This window comes from Mobula hypostoma, chromosome 2 (genome assembly GCF_963921235.1).
Source record: "Mobula hypostoma chromosome 2, sMobHyp1.1, whole genome shotgun sequence".
Taxonomy (NCBI): Eukaryota; Metazoa; Chordata; class Chondrichthyes; order Myliobatiformes; family Myliobatidae; genus Mobula; species Mobula hypostoma.
Window position 1 is genome coordinate 235,983,907 of NC_086098.1, and position 23,006 is coordinate 236,006,912.

At 49.1% G+C, this 23,006-nt stretch overlaps 1 protein-coding gene across 1 annotated transcript; it reads left to right on the top strand.

Moving 5' to 3' along the window:
• On the top strand, positions 1-20,888 carry pex11b (peroxisomal biogenesis factor 11 beta). Its single transcript, XM_063041652.1, has 4 exons — positions 1-129; positions 7,517-7,632; positions 16,939-17,140; positions 19,010-20,888. The coding sequence occupies exons 1-4, from the start codon at positions 74-76 to the stop codon at positions 19,350-19,352; spliced, it is 717 nt and encodes a 238-aa protein (XP_062897722.1). The 5' UTR covers positions 1-73; the 3' UTR covers positions 19,353-20,888.
• The last annotated feature ends 2,118 nt before the right edge of the window (positions 20,889-23,006 follow it).

Sequence of the window (23,006 nt, forward strand, 5' to 3'; positions counted from 1 at the left end):
CTGGACCGGAAGTCGGCGAGTGGCCATGTCTCAGATGTGAACAGCCAGGCAGCGAGCGGCGAACGCCTCAGCCATGGACGCTTGGGTTCGTTTCGCGGCGACGAGCCAGGGGCGTGAGCGCGTCTTCAGGTACGGTCTGGCGCTCGGGTTCCAATCCGCCAGAGTTAACGGCGGTCGGTGAGTTACAGGGTGTTGTTGAGGAAGAGGCGGGCGCAATGCACCGTGCCCCGCCCCCTCCCTCAGCGGATTGGTTTGCTTGTTCGGCTGTGGAGATCCGATTGGTTAGTTGGCATGGCCCTCAATGCGTGGCCTCGCCCGCTATCAATGAAGGTGCTTTGATGTAGAGATACCATCGAGTCTGAAGTTAATTTAGGAGTTCAACGTTTAGTTTAAGTTTCAATTTAGACCTAAAAATAGAACTCAACTGGTCTTACATAAGATTTTAATGGGAGGTACAGGAAGATAATGGAGGGTTGTAGTGACTGGAAGCTTGTAACCAGTGCTCAATATAGAACAGAGATTAAAGATTAGCTTTATTTCTCATTTGTACCTCGAAACACACAGTGAAGTTCAGTACCGGACAAGCGCTTCCACCAAACTGCTTATTTTCCCATCATCGTCGCTGATAACCCATTCCAGACCCCTGCCTCTCTCCTCGTGAAAAAAAAAAGTTGTCCCTCACAAACACAAGAGGTTATGCAGGTGGTGGAAATCCAGAGCAACATGTACAAAATGCTGCAGGAACTCAGCAAGTCAGGTAGCACATTTCACATAGATTCTGTGTGAATTTCACTCATGTCGCCTTTAAACTTCACCCTTCCTAAAACGTTGAGTGTGGCTCTTCTGGCTTATGAACCGCCTCCTCGATGGTAGGAAGGAGAAGAGGTTATGTGCCGAGTAGTGAGGGTTCTTAGCAGTAGATGCTGCCTTTTGAAGCTGTCTGACCAAAGAGGGAAGCCTGTGTGGCCTCCCACTGTGCCCGGAGAATATTACCCAGGTTTTCTGCGTTTTGGATATAGATTTGAACTATAGACTTTTTTCCAGTCTTATTCGTTTTCATATTCTGTGTTTTACACCCGATCTTCCTTGGTTTTTTTTGTGGGGGGGAGGTAGATTTGGGGGTCGATGTGCCTGCTCCATTTTTGCTTGTTTTTTTTTGTGCAGGGGGGATCTTTGGGATTGATAATCACGCTGCCGTTCTTTTCTTGGTTTCATGGCTATCTGGAGAGGAATTTCAGAGTTGTATACTTTAATAATAAGTGAACCTTTGGATGACTACTGTCAGGGCATCAGGACAAGAGCTCTTTCTAATTCCAGACTGGACGATAGAGAGGCAGTGGCCAGTATTAGAAGGAGCAGGACCTGGCAAGCAGTCGAGTGGAAGGAAGAGTGGAACGCCCCTGCACTTGCCAGCAATCCATGCCTCTTTACAGGTCCTCCCAGCTCCAGGAGCTTGGACTTGCCTAGCAGAAATGCAGGACGCTGCGCCTCACTTCGACAGCGTGGGTGGCTGATGGCACGTTGCCTCCTGTTGAACGAGCAGCAGGAGTGTCGCAGCATTGGGATAGTTGGGGTGCAGCAGGCATTGCCACTGGTGTAGGAACCAAGATTCCAAGGCAAGACCATCAGGCATAAGAGCACAAATAAGGCCACTTGGCCCATCAGGTGTATCTGTCAATTGATCACAGCTAATTTATTGTCCCTCTCAACCCCATTCTGTTGCCTTCCCCTCTTAACCTTTATCAACCTCCGCCTTAAATAAAGCGACACAGCTCAAGAGATACAATTTAATATTCCCATTTCAGCCTGCTACCGTTGAGAACCACAACTGCATCCAACAGTTAATAAAGAAGTCTTAATGCTTTTGGACCATCTATCACTACTTCAAACTGATGGAAATAATGTCAACACACTACCCCATGGCAGAAACAATGCTGGGCTATTAGTGCATTTTTTAAAAAATCAATGTTTTCAATTACCAATATCAGTTATTTTGCTGGCAAATGTGCAGTCTCTGGTAAATAAAACTGAAGATCTCAGAGGGACACTTGCGTCCTTTGTATTATGGAATCCTGGTTAACCTCTTCTGTACTGGCCGCAGTGTTGCAGGTTGACGGGTTCACTATACGCTGTCAGGATATGACTGTCGAGTCTCTCAGAAGCTGAGGTAGAGGGGTATGCATCATGATCAAGTCCTCTTGGTGAACAGATGTATCAGTATTGTCCCAAAACTGCTCACAGGACCTGGAATATCTCTCAACGAAGTGTCGTCCATTTTACCGGCCATGGGAGATTTTGGCCTTTTTTTTTCTTGGTGGCGGTGTACGTTTCACCTCAGGCCAGTGAGAGACAGGCTCAATGTGATCAGCTGGCCTGAAACAGCACACCCTGACACCTTCCCCATCACCTCAGGGGACTTTAACCAGGCCAGCTTGAAAAAGTAACTAAATAGTTATCATCAACATGTTACTTGTAGTAGCAGAGGAAACAACCCACTGACCACTGTTACACTAAGATCAAGAGTGCTTACTGTGCTATTCCACGCCCTCACTTCGGGAGGTCTGGTCACCTGGCTGTACTTCTGCTCCCTGAGTACAGGCAGAGACTGAAGACTGCAGCACCAGTAGTGAGGACCAAGAAGGTGCAGACAAGGAGCACTTACAGGACTGCTTTGAATCAGTGAACTGGTCTGTATTCAGGGATTCCTCTTCAAATTTGGATGAGTTTATCATAGTTGTTACCGACTTCATTAAAACCTGTGTGGGTGAGTGTGTGCCTACAAAAACTTGCTGTACTTTCCCAAATCAAAAGCCGTGGATGAACCAGGAGGTTCATTGGCTGCTGCTGAGGGCTAGATCTGTGGCATTTAAGTCTGGCGACCCAGGTCTGTACAAGAAAACCAGTTATGACTTGCGGTGGGCTATTCCAAGCAAGGTTGGAGGTGACATGGGATGCAAGTCAACTCTGGCAGGGTTTGCAGGACATTACTCCCTACAAAGCAAAACCCAATAGCATGAATGGCAGCAATGCCTCACTGCCTGACAAGCTGAACGGCTTTTATACCCACTTTGAAAGGGAGAATATAACTACAGCTGTGAAGATCCCTGCTGCACTCAGTGACCCTGTGATCTCTGTCTCGGAGGCTGACGTCAGGCTGTCTTTCAGGAGGGTGCACCCTTGCAAGGTGGCAGGCCCCAATGGAGTACCTGGTAAGGCTCTGAAAACTTGTGCCAACCAACTGTCAGGTGAACTCAAAGGCATTTCAATATCTCACTGGTATGGTCGAAAGTCCCCATCTGCTTGAAAAGGGCAACAATTATGCCAGTGCCCAAGAAGAGTAGTGTGAGTTGCCTTAACGACTGTCATCCAGTAGGACTCACATCTCCGGTGATGAAATGCTTTGAGAGGCTGGTCATGGCTGGAGTCAACTCCTGCCTCAGCAAGGACCTGATTCCACTGCAATTTGCATATTGCCACAATAGATCTATGGCAGATGTAACTTCAATGGCTCTTCACGCTGGCCTTAGATATCTGCATAATAGGAACACCTATGTCAAAATGCTGTTCTTTGACTATGGCTCAGCATCATTCCTATAGCCCTGATTGAAAAGAGGGATCTCTGGACCTCCGTCTGCAATTGGACCTTGACTTACTGACCAGAAGACCACAATCTGTACAGGTGGGTAATAACATCTACAGAAAACTGTGAAATTAATCAGATCCATCATAGGTACTCGCTTCCGTAGTATCCAAGAAATCTCCAAGGAGCTGTGCATTAGAAAAGCGGCATCCATTATTTTTCCCTATTTTTCTTTACCAAACTACTCAGATTGCATGAAAATGATGAGTGAACAGCCACAAATTCTTAATTTGATTGAGGTCTGGACTCTGACTTGGCCACTCCAGGATATTAACTTTGTTGTTTTTAAGCCATTCCTTTGCATGTTTGGCTTTGTGCTTGGGGGTCATTGTCTTGCTAAAAACAAATCTTCTGCCAAGTCACAGTTCTCTTGCAGACTGCATCAGGCTTTCCTCCAGGATTTCCCTGTATTTTTCTGCATTCATTTTGCCATCTACCTTCACAATCCTTCCAGGGTCTGCTGCAGTGAAGTATCCCCACAGCATGATGCGGCCACCACCATGCTTTACAGTAGGGATGGTGTGTTTTTGATGATGTGTGGGGTTTGGCTTATGCCAGATGTAGTATTTAGTCTGATGGCCAAAAAGTTCAATTTTGGGTTCATCAGACCATAGCACCTTCTCCCAGCTAACTTCAGAATCTCCTAAATGCCTTCTGGAAAACTCTAGCTGAGATTTCATGTGAGCTTTTTTCAACAGTGGCTTTCTCTTTAACATTCTTCCATAAAGCTGTGACTGGTGAAGCACCTGGGCAACAGGTGTTATATGCACAGTCTCACCCATCTCAGTCACCGAAGCTTGTAACTCCTCCAGAGTCACCATTGGTCTCTTAGTCCCTCACTAGTCTCCTTCTTGCACAGTCACTCCATTTTTGACGACGGCCTGCTCCAGGCAGGTTTACAGCTGCACCATATGATTTCCATTTCTTGATGATTGACCTAATTGTACTCCAAGGGATATTCAGTGATTGGAAATTTTCTTCTATTCATTTCCTGACTTCTGCTTTTCAATAATCCTTTCGCAGAGTTGCTTGGAGTGTTCTTTTGTCATCATGGTGTAGATTTTATCAGGATACTGACTCACCAGCAGCTGGACCTTCCAGGTACAGGTGTATTTTTTACTACAGTCAATTGAAACACTTTGATTGGGCACTAGTGATCTCCATTTGGCCAAAACCCTTCAGTAGGAATGGAGAAAAAAATGCTGAGGAGTAGATTTCAGAGGTGGGGAGAGGAGAAGGAGAAAGACCAGGTGATGGGTTAAACCTGGAGGGGGATGGATGAAGCAAAGAGCTGGGAAGTCGATTGGGGAAAGAGATAGAAGGCCATGGAAGAAAGAAAAAAGGGGGTAGCACTGATGGGAGAGGCCAGCTCCAAACCGAGCACAGACACCACACCACACTGACTCCAGCGTCGTCTCACCTGGACTGCGGCAGGCAAGCCTGCTTTTGAGGCCTAGTCTTCGCTACAACCAAGGCCACGCTGCTGCCTCATCACCTGTCTCACCGGCAAGCAAGAGAAACAGGCCTGCGGCATCTCACATCATCAATAAACCACTTCTGGATTCTCTCCACTGCCTGAACTTCCCTTTGTAGATAAGGGGCCCAAATGGTCTTCAATCAGTTTTTGCAACTATCTGTCCCGGAAAGCTGGAGCTCGGTTGTTAATAGTGTGATCCATTGGTTGTCAGACTATAGGGAATGTGAGTAGGAATAAGGGGGTGGTAAGACTAGTGAGGAGGAGGGCTGTCCGGCGAGCTGAGAGGAGAGGTTAACATAGAGCATTGGTGTACGCCACAGGAATAGGCCATGCAGCCCAGAATGTTGTGCCAAACCAACTAAACAGCAAATCAAAAACACCCAAACACTAATCCCTCCTACCTACACAGTCTCAATATCCCTCCATCTTTCTTGCATCCATTTGTCTATCCAAGTCTCTAACATATTTGCCTCTACCACCATGCCAAGCAGTGCATTCCAGGCATCCATGACTCTCTGAGTAAAAAAGCTTCAGCATCCCATCTCCCTTGAACCTATTCCTTCTCATCTTCAATGAAAGCTATCTGGTATTAGACATTTCAACCCTGGGAAACAGATACTCCCTGCCTACTCTGTCTATACCTCTCATAATCTCCCCTCCATCAGATCTCCCCTCAGCCTCCGGCACTGCAGAGAAAACAACCCAAGTATATGCACGTGCCCTGTAGACCAGGCAGCATCCTGGTAAACCTCTTCTGCACGCCCTCCAAATCCTTCCTATAGTGGGGTGACCAGACCTGTAGGCAATACTCCAGATGTGGCCGAACCAGAGCTTTATGAAGTTGCAACATAACCTCAATGCCTTGACTAATAAAAGCATGCATTCCATAAGCCTTCTTAGCTAACTTATCGACCCGTATAGCCACTTTTAAGGAGCTATCGACTTGGATCCCAAGATCTCTCTGCTCAGCAATACTGTTAAGGATCTTGCCCTTCACAGTTCACTGTCTTCTTGCGTTTGCCCTACTGAGGTGCAACACCTCACATTTATCTGGGTTAAACTCCATCTGCGATTTCTCTGCCCATATCTGCAAATGGTCTATATCGTGCTGTATTCTTTGCCAGTTATTCTACACTATCCACAACTCCACCAAACTTAGTATCATCCGCAAGCTTACTAACCCACCCATGTACATTTTCATCCAGGTTATTTACATACATCACAAACAGCAGAGGTCCCAGCACAGATCCCTGTGGAAAACCATTAGTTACAGACCTCTTCAATTAAATCTCACAACTATTACCCTTTGTCTTCTATGCGCAAGCCTTCTGAATCCAAATAACCAATTTGCTGTAATGCATGTAAACCTTCTGATTTAGCCCCCTCACTAAAACTGATGTGGACAACATTCCACTGCCCTACCATCATCAATCTCTCGTCACCTTATCAAAAAACTCAAGGTTGTTGATTTGTTTTGACAGGTAGCAAGCAGAATGTGGGGATGTAAAATTAATTGGGGCACATTAACTTGAATGATTAAACACAGAGGACCAGTTTCCTTTGCGAGGCAGCTCAGCACCTGGGCAGCAGAGACTAACCAATGTGATGGAACTCAGCAGGTCAAGCAGCATCTATGGAGGGGAATTAACACTCAGTGTTTCGGTCCGAGACCCTTCGTCAGGACTGGAAAGGAAGGAAGTAGAAGCCAGATTATGAAGGGGGTCGTTGGAAGGAGTACTAGGTGACAGGTGAGGGGGAAGATGGGTGGGTGGGAAGGATAGATAATGTGAAAAGCTGGAAGGTTGTCAGTGGAAGAGGCAAAGGGCTGAGAGGAAGGACTCTACAGAGAGTGGCCAATGAAACAAAGGGATGTTAGAGGGGCCCTAGAGGGAGGTGATGGGCAGATGAGGAGAAGAGTATGGAAAAAGGGAGAAGGAATGGGGGGGGGACAATTACTGGAAGTTAGTATTAACAACGATTTCTCTATCAGAGACTGAGGTGGCTAGGGCCAGGGGAAGAGGGGATCGCAGTGCCAACAATGTTGGGAGGTGGGATGAGATTAATGTCCAGAATTACATTAATGTATCAGACCTCCAGTTCAGTTAAATCTCTCAACTATTACCCTATGCTAAAGCCTTCTGAATCCAAACAACCGATTTGCTGTAATGCATCTTAACCTTCTGCTTTAGCCTCCTGTGAGGAAGTTTGTCAAACAGGTTCCTCGCAGGAGGCTAAATCAGAAGGTTGGGAGCTGTGGATTACACCTTGGATGTCCAGGTGGGTAGAGTGTTCTGGGTGCAGGCTGCCAGACCTGTTGCCAGGGGCATGGGGAGGTGGTGATGGATGATCTCTGGTGGCAGGCGAGGAATGGTTTGACATGGTGCCTGTTTGTGTTCCAGGGCAGCGCAGTACACCTCTGCGTTACTGGCGTTCTCGCTACAGAAGGGCGGAGCGAGCCTGGAGCTGGTGAACCGTCTGAGACAGCTGGAGGCTCACCTGAGCCTGGGACGCAAACGTGAGTGCAATGGTGCCCCCCCCCCCCCAACACTCTCCGGCTCCTACTGTCTCTGGCAGGGCAGGGATCATCAGCTCTGGGGTATGTGGGTGTTGTTGAAACCATTGGAGCCATTTGACATGGGCTTTGACAATCAATCTTCATCTTCATCCTGTTACCCCACCCCTGCCTCGGGACACAGTCCAAGTTCACAGTGAAACTCCGCCTCTTTCCCCCTCCCCACACCATACACCATTCCATCACACACTCCCAGGGTCAGAAAGACAGTGAAGCTCCTGCATGGTTCCATCACACACTCCCAGGGTCAGACACAGTGTGGAGCTGTTCTGATCGAGCTGGGAGAGACCCATGGATAAACCGTTGGGTGAAGTTATCCTGAGGCATCGGAGAAGGTCCAGCAGAACACTTCAACATCTTGGTGAGTAGCTGTCCCACTGTGGGAGAATCTCCTGGGGTTACACTGCCTGTTTGGACAGTGTTTGTTGGCGGCCACTAACTGCACAGTCTCTCACTGCAGCGACTGGCAAACTGCCAGAAGCTGGTTTTACACCTAAGGATGTGAGAAACTCCCCACTGGTTTTCCAACCAACATCAGAACGCATCCCCTCCCTCTGTGTCATCGTGTATCTGGGTGGGTGTGAGTGGAGGAGTGTTTCCTGGACAACTCGACCCCTCGGGACCATTGGAGCCTTTCCTGGAGTTGAACTCTCTGGCATTTTGCCAAAAGGGCTGCCTGATGTGGGTGATTTCCTCCCAACCCAATTTCAAAGGTTCTGTTACATCATCTTCTCGCTGCCTAAACAGCAAAGGCAAGTTTTGGGGTCATTCACGGGACCCCACGACCTTGGAGCAACCGTACGCAACAGGATTTGCTGACGCAACAGGATTTGGGTGAGCTGTGAGAAGTTCCAAACTTTCCAGCTAGGAATTCCACTCCCTTTCTTTGTGGCTTTAACAGCAGACATATCTGCTTCCACTGAAGCAGCAATTATGTTACTGTTTTGTTGTTGGATTGTATTGCTACCAGGCCAGATCGATCACCAGGGAGTAGAACAGACTCCCAAGGAACTATGCAAAGGCTGTTGTCTCTAAAACCTCAGACAGTGCCTTCTGTCAGCGTTAATTAAACACGGGACGCAATGCCTTTTGCCTTCTAGACTGACTCTAGAAAAGTGCTTGGAGGCCATGGAGGACCTGGTTAGTGTTGGTGGCATGCTGGCCTCTGAGAAAGGTTACAGAAAGGTGGTGGTCTACGTGAGGAACAATGAGTTGGTGCATTGGGTTCTCAGCAGAGGGCTTATGGGGGAGGAGCTAGCAACTGCTCCCACACAGCGATTGTCCTCATCCTCAAACCCTTCATCCCCAATGAGGTTCTCCCTCCCCAACTTGCGCACTTGGGTCAAGTGAGATCTGAGGTCACCACCATTAGGCACAAACTCGAGCACCACACCCTCCGCAACGCTATCTCTTTCCGGCGCCAGCTGTTCACGCAGTTGGCCCGGGAGGAGGATGCTGAGGGTCGATTTACTGTGCGATTCGAAGGGGAACTGGAGTTGAGAGTGCCAGCAGGGAAGTGTGGCACTTTCAGAGGGACTGTCCCAACTCCCAGCCCAAGGAGTCCACCTCTAGCACCAATGCCCCAGCTGCCCCTGTCCCTGTGCCTTGCTCTGCCCCTGTGGTTCAGGTGGGGGAAACTTGAGGCCAGGTGAAGGGAGAGTGCGGCAGGGGACCGGGAGGACACTCTGAGGACCAGGAAGGCGAAGAAGATATCCAAAGACCTGAGGAAGAAGCCCCCTGAGAACACAGAGCTCATGCCCACTGTATACCGAAGAACCCGTTTGCCCTGAAGTTCAGCGGGAGGCTCGGGGAATGCTGGAAGCAGAGAGTACTGCTACATGGGTGCACCTCCGGCCTGAAGAGGAGAAGAAGCTCTTCTCCCAAGAGGGTAGAGAGTGTAGACGTGGGGAGTCATTGGAGGGGGTGTGAATGCCGGTGGAGGTTGGCCTCAAACCTGAATCCCTGGATGTGGCCTCAAGCCCTGTGGTGGGTGGAGCGTGTGTGTAGGAAGGGGTTGGTATAGGTGGTGTTACTCCTGATGTGGCAACTGAGACAGCCCTGAAGCCCTCCATCCAGGACTTATCAGTCCCTCCCTAGAGGCAAGGACACTGGATCATGATAGCGAAGCAACAGCCAGCACCCCCCCACCCCCATCCTCAGGATCCGGCTTCCAGTGGACTCCGAGAACCTCAGGGTCCACTTTGGGCCTGACTCCTCAGGCAAGGGATCTACTCTCCTTCTCATGGCCCCTTCTGGCTCTCCTAATTTCATTCTTAAGCTCCTTCCTGCTAGCCTTGTAATCTTCTAGATCTCTATCATTACCCAGTTTTTTGAACTTTTCATAAGCTCTTCTTTATTTCTTGACTAGATTTACAACAGCCTTTGTACACCATGGTTCCTGTACCCTACCATCCCTTCCCTGTCTCATTGGAACATCCCTATTCAGAACTCCACGCAAATATCCCCTGAACATTTGCCACATTTCTGCCGTACATTTCCCTGAGAACATCTATTCCCAATTTATGCTTCCAAGTTCCTGCCTGATAGCCTCATATTTCCCCTTACTCCAATTAAACACTTTCCTAACTTGTCTATTCCTGGCCCTCTCCACTGCTATGGTAAAGCAGATAGAATTGTGATCACTATGTCCAAAATGTTCTCCCACTGAGAGATCTGACACCTGACCAGATTCATTTCCCAATACCAGATCAAGTACAGCCTCTCTTCTTGTTGGCTCATCTACATATTGTGTCAAGAACACACCTAACAAACTCCACGCCATCTAAACCCCTTGATCTTGGGAGATGCCAATCAATATTTGGGAAACTAAAATCTCCCACCACGACAACCCTGTTATTATTACACCTTTCCAAAATCTGTTTCCCTATCTGCTCCCTGATGTCCCTGTTACTATTGGGTTGTCTATATTTAAAAGAACACCCATTAGAGTTATTGACCCCTTCCTGTTCCTAACTTCCATCCACAGAGACTCTGTAGACAATCCCTCCATGTCTTCCTCCTTTTCTGCAGCTGTGACACTATCTCTGATCAGCAGTGCCATGCCCGCACCTCTTTGCCTCACTTCCTGACCTCTCTGAAACATCTAAAGCCTGGCACTCTAAGTAACCATTCCTGCCCCTGCACCATCCAAGTCTCTGTAATGGCCACAACATCATAGCTCCAAGTGCTGATCCACGCTCTAAGCTCATCCGCCTTATTCATGATACTCCTCGCATTAAAATAGACACATCTCAAACCATCGATCTGAGCGTGTCCCTTCTCTATCACCTGCCTTTCCTCCCTCTCGCACTGTCTACAAGCCTTCTCTATTTATGAACCAACTGCCACTTCCTCCGTCACTTCAGTTCAGTTCCCACCCACCCAGCAATTCGAGTTTAAACTCTCTCCAATAGCCTTTGCAAACCTCCCTGCCAGGGTATTGGTCCCCCTCAGATTCAAGTGCAACCCGTCCTTTTTGTACAGGTCACACCTGTCCCAAAAGAGGTCCCTGTGATCCAGAAATCTGAATCCCTGCCCCTTGCTCCAATCCCTCAGTCACGCATTTATCCTCCACTTCACTCTATTCCTATACTCACTGTCACGTGGCACAGGCAGTAATCCTGAGATTACTACCTTTGAGGTCCTGCTTCTCAACTTCCTTCCTAACTCCTTGTAGTCTGTTTTCAGAACCTCCTCCTTTTTCCTACTTATGTTGTTGGTACCACTATGTACCACGACCTCTGGCTGTTCTCCTCCCTACTTCAGGATATCATGGACGCAATCAGGAACATCCCAGACCCTGATACCTGGGAGACAAACTACCATCCGCGTTTCTTTCCTGCATCCACAGAATCGCCTGAATGACCTCCTAACTATAGAGTCCCCTATTACTGTTGCCTTCTTCCTTTCCCTACCCTTCTGAGTCACAGGGCCAGACTCTGTGCCAGAGGCGCGGTCACTGTTGCTTCCCCCAGGTAGGCCATCCCCCCCCAACAGTACTCAAGCAGGAGTAGTTATTGTTTAGGGGGACAGCCACAGGGGTATTCTATAGCATCTGACTCTTGCCCTTCCCTCTCCTGACTGTTACCCACCTATCTGTCTCCCAAGGCCCTGGTGTGACTGATTTCCTGTAGCTCTTCTCTATCACCTTCTCACTCTCCCTGACCAGACGAAGGTCATCGAGCTGCATCTCCAGTTCCCTAACGTGGTCCCTAAGGAGCTGCAGCTCGACACACCTGGCACAGATGTGGCCGTCCAGGAGGCTGGGAGTCTCCAGGACCTCCCACATCTGACACCGAGCACAGAAAGCCGGCCTCACACACATACTTCCTGTCTGTATTCTACACAGGCAACCTACCTCGCCTCAACATGTTATTGCCTAAGCCATGTTGAGTCAAAGCCCTCCTACTCTGTGCCTCGATCAAACTGCTGAATAAATAACTTGTCTCCGTTTAAACTCTTCTCGCTGGTCTGACTGGCTGGCTTATATGCACTTGCGCAGTCGTGCCTCGATTGCATGCCGAGGTCGGTTAAGTCCTTGCATGTCATCCTCAGACAGAAGGGGAAAGGGAAGAGGAATGCTCTGTCTGGGAATGAGGGAATGATGGGGCGACAGTTTAAATCCTTCCTGGATGACCTGGTGAGAGACATCAGGGTGGGGAGCAGCCTCACTCCTTCGGGATGGTGGGCCACAAGGTGGCTTTGGCACCACTCGAGCTCAGAGACCAAGGAGCGTTCCTGCTCTGTCTGAGGAGTGTATCGTGAAGGGCAGCTCCACTCTCACCGAGAGGGATACTGCTGCAGAGGTTCGATATGAAGCTCACCGTAGCTGGTCTCAATGTGAGTGGTAGCAGGGGTTCTCTCTGCAGGTTTACCAATCTCTCAGTCCTTGGGGATGAGGGCTATTGGGTAAGTTTCCTGCAGAAACCCCATACCATCCCAGCAGATGTTTAGTTGGCTCCTGGAGTGGCAGGTAAGGGTCTACGTGAGCCACCTCAGCTCCAACTCTAGCGGGGTGGCGATCCCCAGCCTTCCAACTGGAAATTATGAAAGTCCAGGATATCATTCCTGGTGGTGCGCCTGGATGGTATACCACTGCACTTCATTGAAGTGTGTGGTGTTGCATCAGATGTCCATCCGGCTGAGTTCCATTGACCCTGATGAGCGCATCGTCCTCTGGGGAGATTTCAACGGTACCCTCAAGGTGAAGGACCACCCTCGTCTCCAATATGACCGCACATCAGCAAAGAAGTTGAAGGAGCTAATGGGCTCCTTTGGTTTGGTGGATACCTGGTGGAATCCTCTTCCCCCTCCCCCTCAAGGGAAAAAGAGGGGAGACATAACAAACAACTCACTGCAAGTTTGTTGCATCAGTTTCTCCAAGCTCTGAGCCAAGAAAGTCGGCCCCAGAAAGGCTGAGGGCTCTGGACACACAGCCCACGACAACTAACCCGCTGCTCCCGATGTTCCATTAGGTGCGTGACACCTCAGTCAGGGGCACAGGCCTAGAATCAGCCTGTCTCCAGAGCCACAAAAATCCAGTACCCTGGAGGCACGCTAGTCTTCTGGGTCACGTCCTTGGGGTATCAAAAAGCGGCTGGTGGTGAGGCCCCTAGAATGAGTCCCATTCCTACAAAGTTCTGAAATCAGGGTCAGGGTCAGGCAAAACCTCCAGTTTCTATATCAGGAGTACACTAGGGCACTCTGAGATTGAACGGTTTGAGAGAGAGTTGCTTGACCTAAAGTCCCGTCTTGGTCTGACCGCTGGCTACTAACATTTAAGGTAGGAACACCAGGAGAAGAAGGGTGCACTGAGGGATCTGCGGCTCGAGCACTGAGGTCACGGATCCAAGTGCTACATGATTTGGACCGTGGCTCACTCTTCTTATATTCGTTGGAGAAGTGGCAGGGAGTCCAGAAGCAGGTAGTGGAGTTACTAGCTGCTAATGGCTTCACCGTCACAGATCCTGATGAAATCAGCACAGAAGGCCACTCCTTCTACGAGTCTTTGTTCTTGCCAGACCCATCAAGTGTGGACACGTGCTGTGACGTCAGGAAAGAAGGTTTTCCAGTGGCCAACCCTGAGGACGTGGAGCAGCTGGACACTTCCCTGACTTGGGCACAGCTGTCTACAGCCCTTTGGCAATTCCAGAGGGGCAAGTCTGGGGTTCAGGCTTACTGGGATGTCCTGAGAGATGACTACAGCCTTGTCCTAGTGGTGACCCTAGCCACCATGGCAATGTCCTTTTCATTGCAGAGAGCTGTTGTGGTCCAATTGCCCAAGAAGAGAGACCTTCGGCTGCTAGAGAACTGGAGTCCAGTCTCTCTCTTTTGCAGGGACTACAAGATCTTTGCCTGGGCAATGGCTAATTGTCTTGGCAAGATATTCAGATAGGTGATCCGTCCTGATCAATCTTACGCAGTTCTGGGCCGGCCCATTGAGGATAATGTCTAGTTGGGACCAGATGCACCTACTCCAGGAAACTGGGTCCCTGGCAGCGTTTCTCTCCCTTGACCAGGAGAGGGCGTTTGTCTGAGTAAACCACAGTTTCCTGGTGGGCACTCTGTATACATTTGGCTCAGACCACACTTTGTAGCCTGGGCTTGGCTCCTATACTCTGCTGCAGAGTGCCTCGTCAAGGTCAATGGATCATTGACGGCGCCCATTCCCTTTAGAAGAGGAGTACGTCAGGGTGTCCCTTGTACACCACGTGTAGAGGCATACCTGTATGTGAAGCGGTTGATGGGTTTGGATCTGCGTGAATGGATGTGGAGGTCATCCTCTCAGCCCACACCGTGCTCCTAATAGTGGCTGATCCCAGTGACCTGCCGAGAATGCGCAAGTGCCAGGCAGTTTTCTCGGCAGCATCCTCCGCGAGGACCAGCTGGGTGAAATGTTCCGGACTCTTAGTGGGTCAGTGGCAGGTGGACTCCCTTCTGGAGGAGATTTTGAATTTCCTCTATCTGGGAGTCTACCTAAGTCCTTCTGGGGAGACCAGGCTGGTGAACTGGCAAAAGCTGGAGAAATAAATTCATAGCCTGGCTGGGGTGCTGGTCAGGTCTTCTCGGGGTGCTTTTCTATCGAGGCAGGGTGGTGGTCATCAACCAGCTGGTGGCCTCTATGTTGTGGTACCAGATGGTCACCTTGACCCCAAACACCCCTTTTGTCACCAGGATGCAGAGGAAGTTAGTGGACTTTCGGGGGGGGGGGGCAAGAGGAAACACTGGGTCACTGTAGCAGTCCTGAGTCTCCCAATGAGAGAGGGTGGACAGTCACTGGTGTGTAAGCACAAAATAATCTGCAGATGCTGGGATCAAAGCAACACTTACAGTACGCTGGAGGAACTCAACAGGTCGGGCAGCATCAGTGGAAACGTCGACTCATCGTTTCCACTGGTGTGTATCTGTACGCGGTTAGCGTCTCTGCCTCACGATCCTGCAGGGACTCCTGTGTGCCAAACACCTTCCCAAGTGACGTGTTCGTGGCGTACTTTCTCCGGAGGGGCTGCTGTCTTCACGAAGAGAGGCGGCTGCTGCTGGCAGGTGTTCACTGCGCTGCTTTGCGGAGGCTACCTGGCTTCTATGAAGACCTGCTCAGGGTCTTAAACATGGTTGCCTCCAGCGTGGAATCCCCTCGACTGGCAGAGGGCAGAGTCCCGGCTGAGGGAGTGGGCGACCCCTGCCCTACCCCGACAGATGTCAGTGAAACTCAGGTGTGTGGAGCAACTCTAGCTGGGCTCACTTGCACTCCGACAGAGCTGTTTGATCCAGGCCCAGACACCAGGATCTCATCCGGGAGCTGGGCCCACATAACTTGAGCCATTTCTCATCGACACCTACACTCCCTTTCAGGGATGCAGGTAGTAAGAATCTGCATGGGCTGCTGCTCCTCGCCCTCCACATCCTCACCCTTGTCTGCTGTCCCGACACACCATGGAAGCCTGTCATTCCACCTAGGGGTGAGGGGCGTCCCCAATAGCAGTCCACTTACAAGGGAGTTCTTCCCATGCACCTTCAGGACCTGAGGTCGAGACTGGTCTGCTGTAAGTTTCTTAGTTTGTGCACGGATCTCCCAGCCACGTGTCACTTCTGCGGGCTGGAGGAGACCATGTACCACATGTATGTGGAGTGTGCGAGGCTGCAGACTCTTTTCGCGTTTTTGTGAGGGTTGCTCCTCACCTTCTGGTTGCATCTTAGCCCCACCCTATTTATAGATGGTCATCCAGTAATGAGGATGTCCTTGTGAACTTGCTCCTGGGACTGGCTAAAACAGCTATCCGTGGGTCCTGGAAGTGGTTGGCATAGGAATCTGCCTGGCAATGTTTAGGGGCATGTCTGTGCCCAGGTAACTTGCATTGTCCACAGCTACCACAGAGGCATTCCGGGACAGTTGGGCTCCGCAGGAGATTAGCACTATCATTGATAGAGGTGGGAACATTTTGGTTTAATGTCGTTTGTCTAGTAATTGTGTTAGTCACTGTTTTGAATATATATTTGTAGTACTGTATTTGTAATAAAGACATTTTGTTTAAAACAAAATGGTTCAGGCACAGAGTGAAGCTCCCTCCACACTGTCCCATCACGCACTCCCAGAATCAGACAGAGTGAAGCTCCCTCTGCACTGTCCCATCACGCACTCCCGGGATCTCACACAGAGTGAAGCTTCCTCCACACCATCCCATCACACACTCCCAGAGCACAATTTTCACAAAAGAGTGATTTGCTGTACAGTCAATTGCACTGGGTTGCTGTAAATGCCTTGGATAATAGTGTGACTGCAGGTTTCTGTAACACTGAGTCAGCAGACAAACCTGTTCTCCTAAGGCATCCTACTGCCCGTTTCTGAGACGCAAGGATGAGATTTTGGGTCCTACTTCAGAATTTGGCAAGGTTTGAGGGTTGGCACAACATTGTGGGCTGAAGGGCCTGTACTGTGCTGTACTATTCTATATTTTATGTTCTATGTTCTAATCGTAACCAAGGTGTAACCCCAGAGCCCGGTGCAAGACTGCCAGGGTGGGCTTTGTGTATAAGCAGAGGGCAGACATGAGCAATTCAGCGGGACGGTGAGACAGAGCACGGAGTCTTTTATCTTTTTTTTTACCACTGATGCGCATGACAGCAGTGCCCTGGGTCCTATGTTGTGGATCTTTCTGTGCACCTGGGACAGCTCAGTCCGGTGGGATGGGGGTGAGCTTGGGTGTTCTGGATGCTGCACGTCTCTGCCACTCTGTCTGCCTCTTCCACAAGTGTTCAGGCTGGGGAGTTCCGCAGAGTCCCTGGAGGCCGCCAAGAGGGCGATTCACCTGTCGGACCTGGTGCTACGTTTCTGCGTCACTGTCAGCCACCTGAACCGGGCCATGTATCTGGGCTGTGACAACCTGCTCTGGGCGGGCAAGGTGGGGCTGGCCCCAACGCTGGACCAGGGCAAGTGGAGCCAACGCTCATTCCGGTAAGCACTCGATCCCCACAGCTTCAAAATTCATATTAATATCAACTTGTGCTGTCCTATAGCACAGAAACCGGCCCTTTGGCCCAAACCATCCATTCCGACTCAGATTCCCATCCAAACTGGTCCCATTTGGCTGTACAGTATTTGACCCATAACCCTTTCCTATCCTGTTCAAGTGGCTTTTAAACATTGTAATTGTACCTACCTCTCGTCACTTCATGATTCAAGATTGTTTAATGACATTTCCAGTACACAAGTGTAAGGGAGAAGAAACTAATTGTTACTCCAGCCCCAATGCAGCACAAAAAAAAGATACAGAACACAATAATAATAAAACACAATAAATAGAAATACATAAAATATCTTGCATACATAGGTTAATTGTATCTCCATAAAATGATGCTAGGCACAGGAGTGCCTGTACATGAGATGACTGTGACAGAAAGTGATAAAGGTGATGGTAGAGTTACTGGTGTCGATCAGCCTTCCTGTTTGGGTCTGCTGGTCCCGGTGTGGGCTCCTCCTTGATGGGAGTGGACAAACTATTTCATGTAGCCACAGCCGTTTGTGTGGAGAAACTCGGCCCTCTGGCCCCCACGCAGTAAATCCCCTCTCATGTTAAATATATGGCCACTAATCCCTGTCTCCCCTTGGGAGAATCCGTGACAACGTCATGATATGGAGGTATACTAGATAACCATATCTATCCTTCTCTACCAGGTCACCCAGTCTCCTGCAGAGAAAAACAGTACCAACCGATTCCTAAACACTCAAGCCACCAATACCAGTAACATTTTTGTGGATCTTTAAGCACACCGAGCTTAATGACATCCCTCCTAAGGCTGGGTGACCAGAACCGTACACACTCAGTGCAGTCTCAACGTCCCAAATGATGTACCATGATGAAGGCCAGTGTGCCAGACACCAACTTCATCATCCTCTACCTGTGTACTTTCAAGGAACCATGTTCTTCTACTCATAGCTCCCTCTGTTCTACTACACTCACCAACACCCATTCATTCACTGTATTCACCAAACTGACACATTGCCATTCTGTTCCTGTACACACTCCATCCCCAGCAGTAACTACCTCCCCTATTTGACTTGCTGCAGCCCCAAAACCCCGTCCCATTTCGGTAACCACTCCAGCCCCAATACACCTATCCCAACCTGTGTCACCCTCCAGCCCTACACTCCTAGCCCCTCTCTCCGTCTCTGTGACACCCACTGACTTCCGCAGACCTCCCCCTGCCCCATGACACCCTCCGGCCCCTACTGACCTTCCCCCACTTGTGTCACACCTTCTAACCCCTACACCCTCCCCCAGCCTCTGACATCTTCCAGCCGCTACACCTCCCTCCAGCCTCTATGACACCCTCCGAACCCTGCACCCCTCCCCCCTCATTTCTGTGACACCCTCTGACCCCCTCCACCTCTGTGACACCTTCCAGTTCCTACTGTTTCTGTGGCACCCTCCAGCCCCTACACCGCTCCCCCCCCCCCGTTTCTGTGACACCTTCTGGCCCCTAGACCCTTCCATCAATTCCCAGCCCTTGATATCTCTGCATCCTCCCATTCCAGGTGTTACTAACTCCTTTCTCATCATGTCGCTGCCCTGAGCCTCGAGCTCTAGAATTCACCCCCAAAACCTCCCTACGCCTCCTCTGCAGCATCCCTGTTTGGACGGTACCTTTGGGTTCCTCCCACCACCCCCACCCCCCAGTGTCACAGTGGTGTCAATGATGAGGCCACCCCAGCCGGCTCTGTCTCCGTAGAGTCGTTCCACGCTCCCCGTCAGCTGCCTTTACTCGCCCATCCCCGGTGCAGTCGTTTTCCTCTGATCATCATCATTTCTCTCCCCCATTTCAGGTACTACCTCTTCGCTCTCATCTTGAACCTGAGCCGTGATGTCTATGAGCTGAGCGTCCTGGCGGAGCGAGAGGCGCGAGGCCGTGGGAAGGTGGCCGGGGTGGAAAAGGACGGCGGGATAGTGTCGCGTATGCGGGCCCGGTTGCGGCTGCTCTGCTACGTCCTGTGGGCTAACCCCCCTCTGCTGCTGGACCTCCTGAAGAATGGATGTGACATCTTCATCCCCCTGGACCGCCTGGGTTTGTTGAAGACCAACCCAGCAGTGGTGTCTTTCTGTGGCCTCTCTTCTTCTATCCTCTCTATCCTCACCATCTCCCAGCCCTGGCTCAAGCTGAAACCTTAAACCAGAACAAGGATTCCAAACCAGCCCGGCCCGACAACGGGACACTGTGGACACTGGAGGGTTGTCACCTCTCTCATCACTGGCGTGGGGCTGAGAGACAAGTTTATCAACTCAGTGACCTGCCCCTGCAACAGTCTACAGAACCTACTTGAACAGTTATCATTTCCAGTCTCCAGGGTCAATTAAAGTGACTTCAGAACTGTAGCAACTACAGCTGGTGACTGAAACTGTGACAAGTGCAACCTCAAAAGCTGCCTTGTGTAGTTGGCAGCGAGTAGAAGACAGTTACATGAGGGGCATGTTGCCCCACAAACGCAAAGCTTCTCTATCCGTACCCCTATCTGCCTGCCCCCTCTCACTGATGGGCATTTGTGTTGACGTAGATATTTTAGTTGCACATTGGGTATTATTTTCATAACTGCCCACGATCATTGTCCTCGATGCATTTCCCCAGCTAACCTGCCCCCTTAAACCTTCACATTGAACATAATGTAAAATTCTGTCAAATTATTGTCACTTTCATGGGTATCCTTATTCCCATCCATTAACACTGTTTGACCTGCTAAGTTCCTCCAGCATTTCGTCTGTTGATCTCTCATGTTACTGATAAGTAGTTCCATTCTCTTTGCAATGTTTGTTTGTTTATTTCATGTAAATTGACAGCCACTGCCTTGAGATTTTATTTTTTTTAAAAAGGCTTTTGCGCTTTAACTCAATGAAGCACAAGAACAGGAATGAGGAAATGGGAGCAACACAACCTGCTGGAGGATCAGCAGGTTGAGCAGCTTGTGGGAGGAACAAGGGATTGTCGACACCACAGGTCAAAGCCATGCATCAGGACAATTTATTTAAACCACTCCCCCCACCCCACCCAGCGATGCCGGTCCACCCTCCCAGTTCCTTCAAAAGATATTAGTACATATGTTAGTATATATTTAATGGACTGCACAAAATAGCGGCCCATATTTTTCTTTATGTTCACCTAGATGCTCTTACTAGGTCTTCTAGAATGGTTCTTGATTAGTCAGGGCACCAAAGATTACAGGGAGAAGGTAGGAGAATGGGCTTGAGACAGATAAAAGCTCAATCATGGTAGAGCAGACTCCATGGGCTAAATAGCCTAGTTCTGCTCATACCTTCCCCACCCTAACCACCAGTCTTCTAATCTCGAGTTTCTCCAGTCAGCAGGGTTAGTACTCACAAATCCTCACTTCCCCCATGTCACTGTCTCTACATCTAATGACCCTTGTTCAGAACCTACATTTTGTCATTCTTCACCAGAATGGAGAACTTGGGAGAGAATTGTGGGCAGAATGTTGAAACTTGGGGGAAGAGGGGAAACTAAAGGAAATCGATGGGTACAAGTCCAATCCTACCCTCCTCAGCTATGCTAACTGTGGGCCACGTGCTTTAGGTCATTTTTAAAAGAACGTGTTATCTGTAAGATTGTGTCTATTGTAACTTGTAGGTAAAATGAATTTAATATGTATGCAGCACACTTTGCTTTTAAGAATAAAAATCTTTATTCAGACTAGAGTACTGAGAACAAGGTGGGTCCCTTTTTTAAAATCAATATACACAGCTCTAATTCTCCCCCATCTCCTCAACTCCCTGGCTAGAGATGGTGCTCCACAATCAGAATCAGCTATAGTATCACTGACATATCATGAAATGCATTGGTTTGTGGCAGTACAGTGCAATACAAATTACTGTGGGTTACAGTAAGTGCGAAAAGGAGTAGTAAGCTAGTGTTCATGGACCAGAGATCTGATGGCAGACAGGAAGAAGCAGTTTCTAAAATATTGAGCATGGGTCTTCAGACTTCTGTACATACTCCCTGCTGGTTGTAATAAGAGGAGGACATGTCCTGGATGGTGCGGGTCCTCAGTGGTGGAGTGGACTGGGCTGTGCCTGTGATAAATCTGGCTATGTCTACATCCTTCTGCAGCCTCCATACCAGGCAGTGATGCCCTCTGACTCCTGCTCCTCGCTGGGGTGGAGAAAGAAGTTGGCCATTCAGTCCAAGCTTTTTCCACTATTCAGAGCATAGTCAGAGTTACAGCTCAGACAGGCTGGGCCCTTACTGAATAAGATCCCCATCTAAGCTACTCCCATTTGTCCATATCCCTCTACACCTTTACTATTCCTATACTCACCTCAACCACTTCCTCTGGCAGCACTTTCCACATACTGACCACCCTCTGGCTAAAAGAATCCCCCCCCCTAAGCTTGCACGTTGGTTGGTTGTCTGCACTGTAGGTATATCTTTCATTGATTCTGTTGTGTTTCTTGAATTTACTGTGCAGGCCCACAAGAAAATGAATCTTAGGCTCGTACATGGTGATCTACAAGTCCTTTGATAATAAATTTGCTTTGAATTTTAAGGTTCCTATTAACTCTCAATATTTTCACTAACCCCATGTCCCCTCATTCTCAATTTATTCTCCCTTTCTCCAATGCCTCAGTAAAGTACCAACCTTCCCAATGTCTCCATAACTCCAGCAACATCCTCAAATGTCCTCATCACTGATCATGGTTAATGAAATCTTGGATTCATTTTGCCCATATCCTGCACTCTCATTGTCAAATAACAGGACAATCCACCTCCTTAGGTTAGTAATCCCTCACCTTAAATGGGCCACTTCTCATTCTGAACCCACACAAGCAATAACCTCCCAGTACCCACACCAGTTGTCTTCAATCTTTTCTTTCAACATTACCATTCTAAACTATTAACTCCTCTTGCCCAGTCCCAGAATAGTTTAAACTGCCCAGTTTAACCTCACTCCTAGCACAGCAAAAGCTTATCATTCATTATATGTAGAGGCAATCTCTACCCACAGTCCCAGCTGCAGTCGAAAAGTGCAGCAAAGACTTCTCTTCTTGGATTCAAGGCAAACAATGAACTTTCCTAATGATTCACTGCCCCACATACATTTGTTTTGTGTATTTGGATCCCAAATAATTCTGTGCTACACATGTTTTGTCAGCTCACTGTATTAACCCTCCCTTTGCATTTGGAACACAGTGAGCAATTTTGGGCCGTATCTCTAAAGGAGAATTAGCAGACGCTGGAGAGAGCAGAAGTTCACAAAAATGATCCCCAAGAAAGAAGGGTGTTTGACATCTCTGGGCCTGTACTCAAATGGAGTTCAAAAAGATGGGGGAAATTTCACTGTATGACCTGGATAGCGTGGAAGTGGGGGGAGGCCAAGACCAGAAGTCACAGTCTTAGAACAGAATGGTGTCCCGTTAGAACAGAAGGTGGGATTTTTCAGCCAAGGGTAGTCAACTCACTTGGTATACAGTATTTAGGGAAGAAATTGACAGGGAGAAAGCAGGAAAATGGGTAATTGAATGGCAGACCAGACCCGATGGGTCAAAAGGCCAAATTCTGCTATATTTTATTGATAATGGGCTCCCAGAGTCAAGGACAGCTCCAGCCCCAACAGAATAACTGCACAGCCGAAATTTAACAGAAGCGCAGATGGGTCGGGAGTGTGGCAGCTCGTCGCAAGCTGCTCTCGGCCAGTCTGTTAAATACTATTATAATGGTTATTTATGAGATCTGTCCAGCTCCACAGGTAAAGTACCAGTTCAAACCTGCTGTCACCCAGTAGATAGGTTGCACAATGACTGTAACTCAGCCTTGGA

What these genes read in the sequence shown, in the direction of transcription:
- pex11b (XM_063041652.1), top strand. Translation starts at nt 74, where the DNA reads ATGGACGCTTGGGTTCGTTTCGCGGCGACGAGCCAGGGGCGTGAGCGC. An exon ending in GGGCGTGAGCGCGTCTTCAG is followed by an intron (nt 130 to 7,516) that starts GTACGGTCTGGC and finishes TTTGTGTTCCAG; the next exon opens with GGCAGCGCAGTACACCTCTG. An exon ending in TGGAGCCAACGCTCATTCCG is followed by an intron (nt 17,141 to 19,009) that starts GTAAGCACTCGA and finishes CCCCCATTTCAG; the next exon opens with GTACTACCTCTTCGCTCTCA.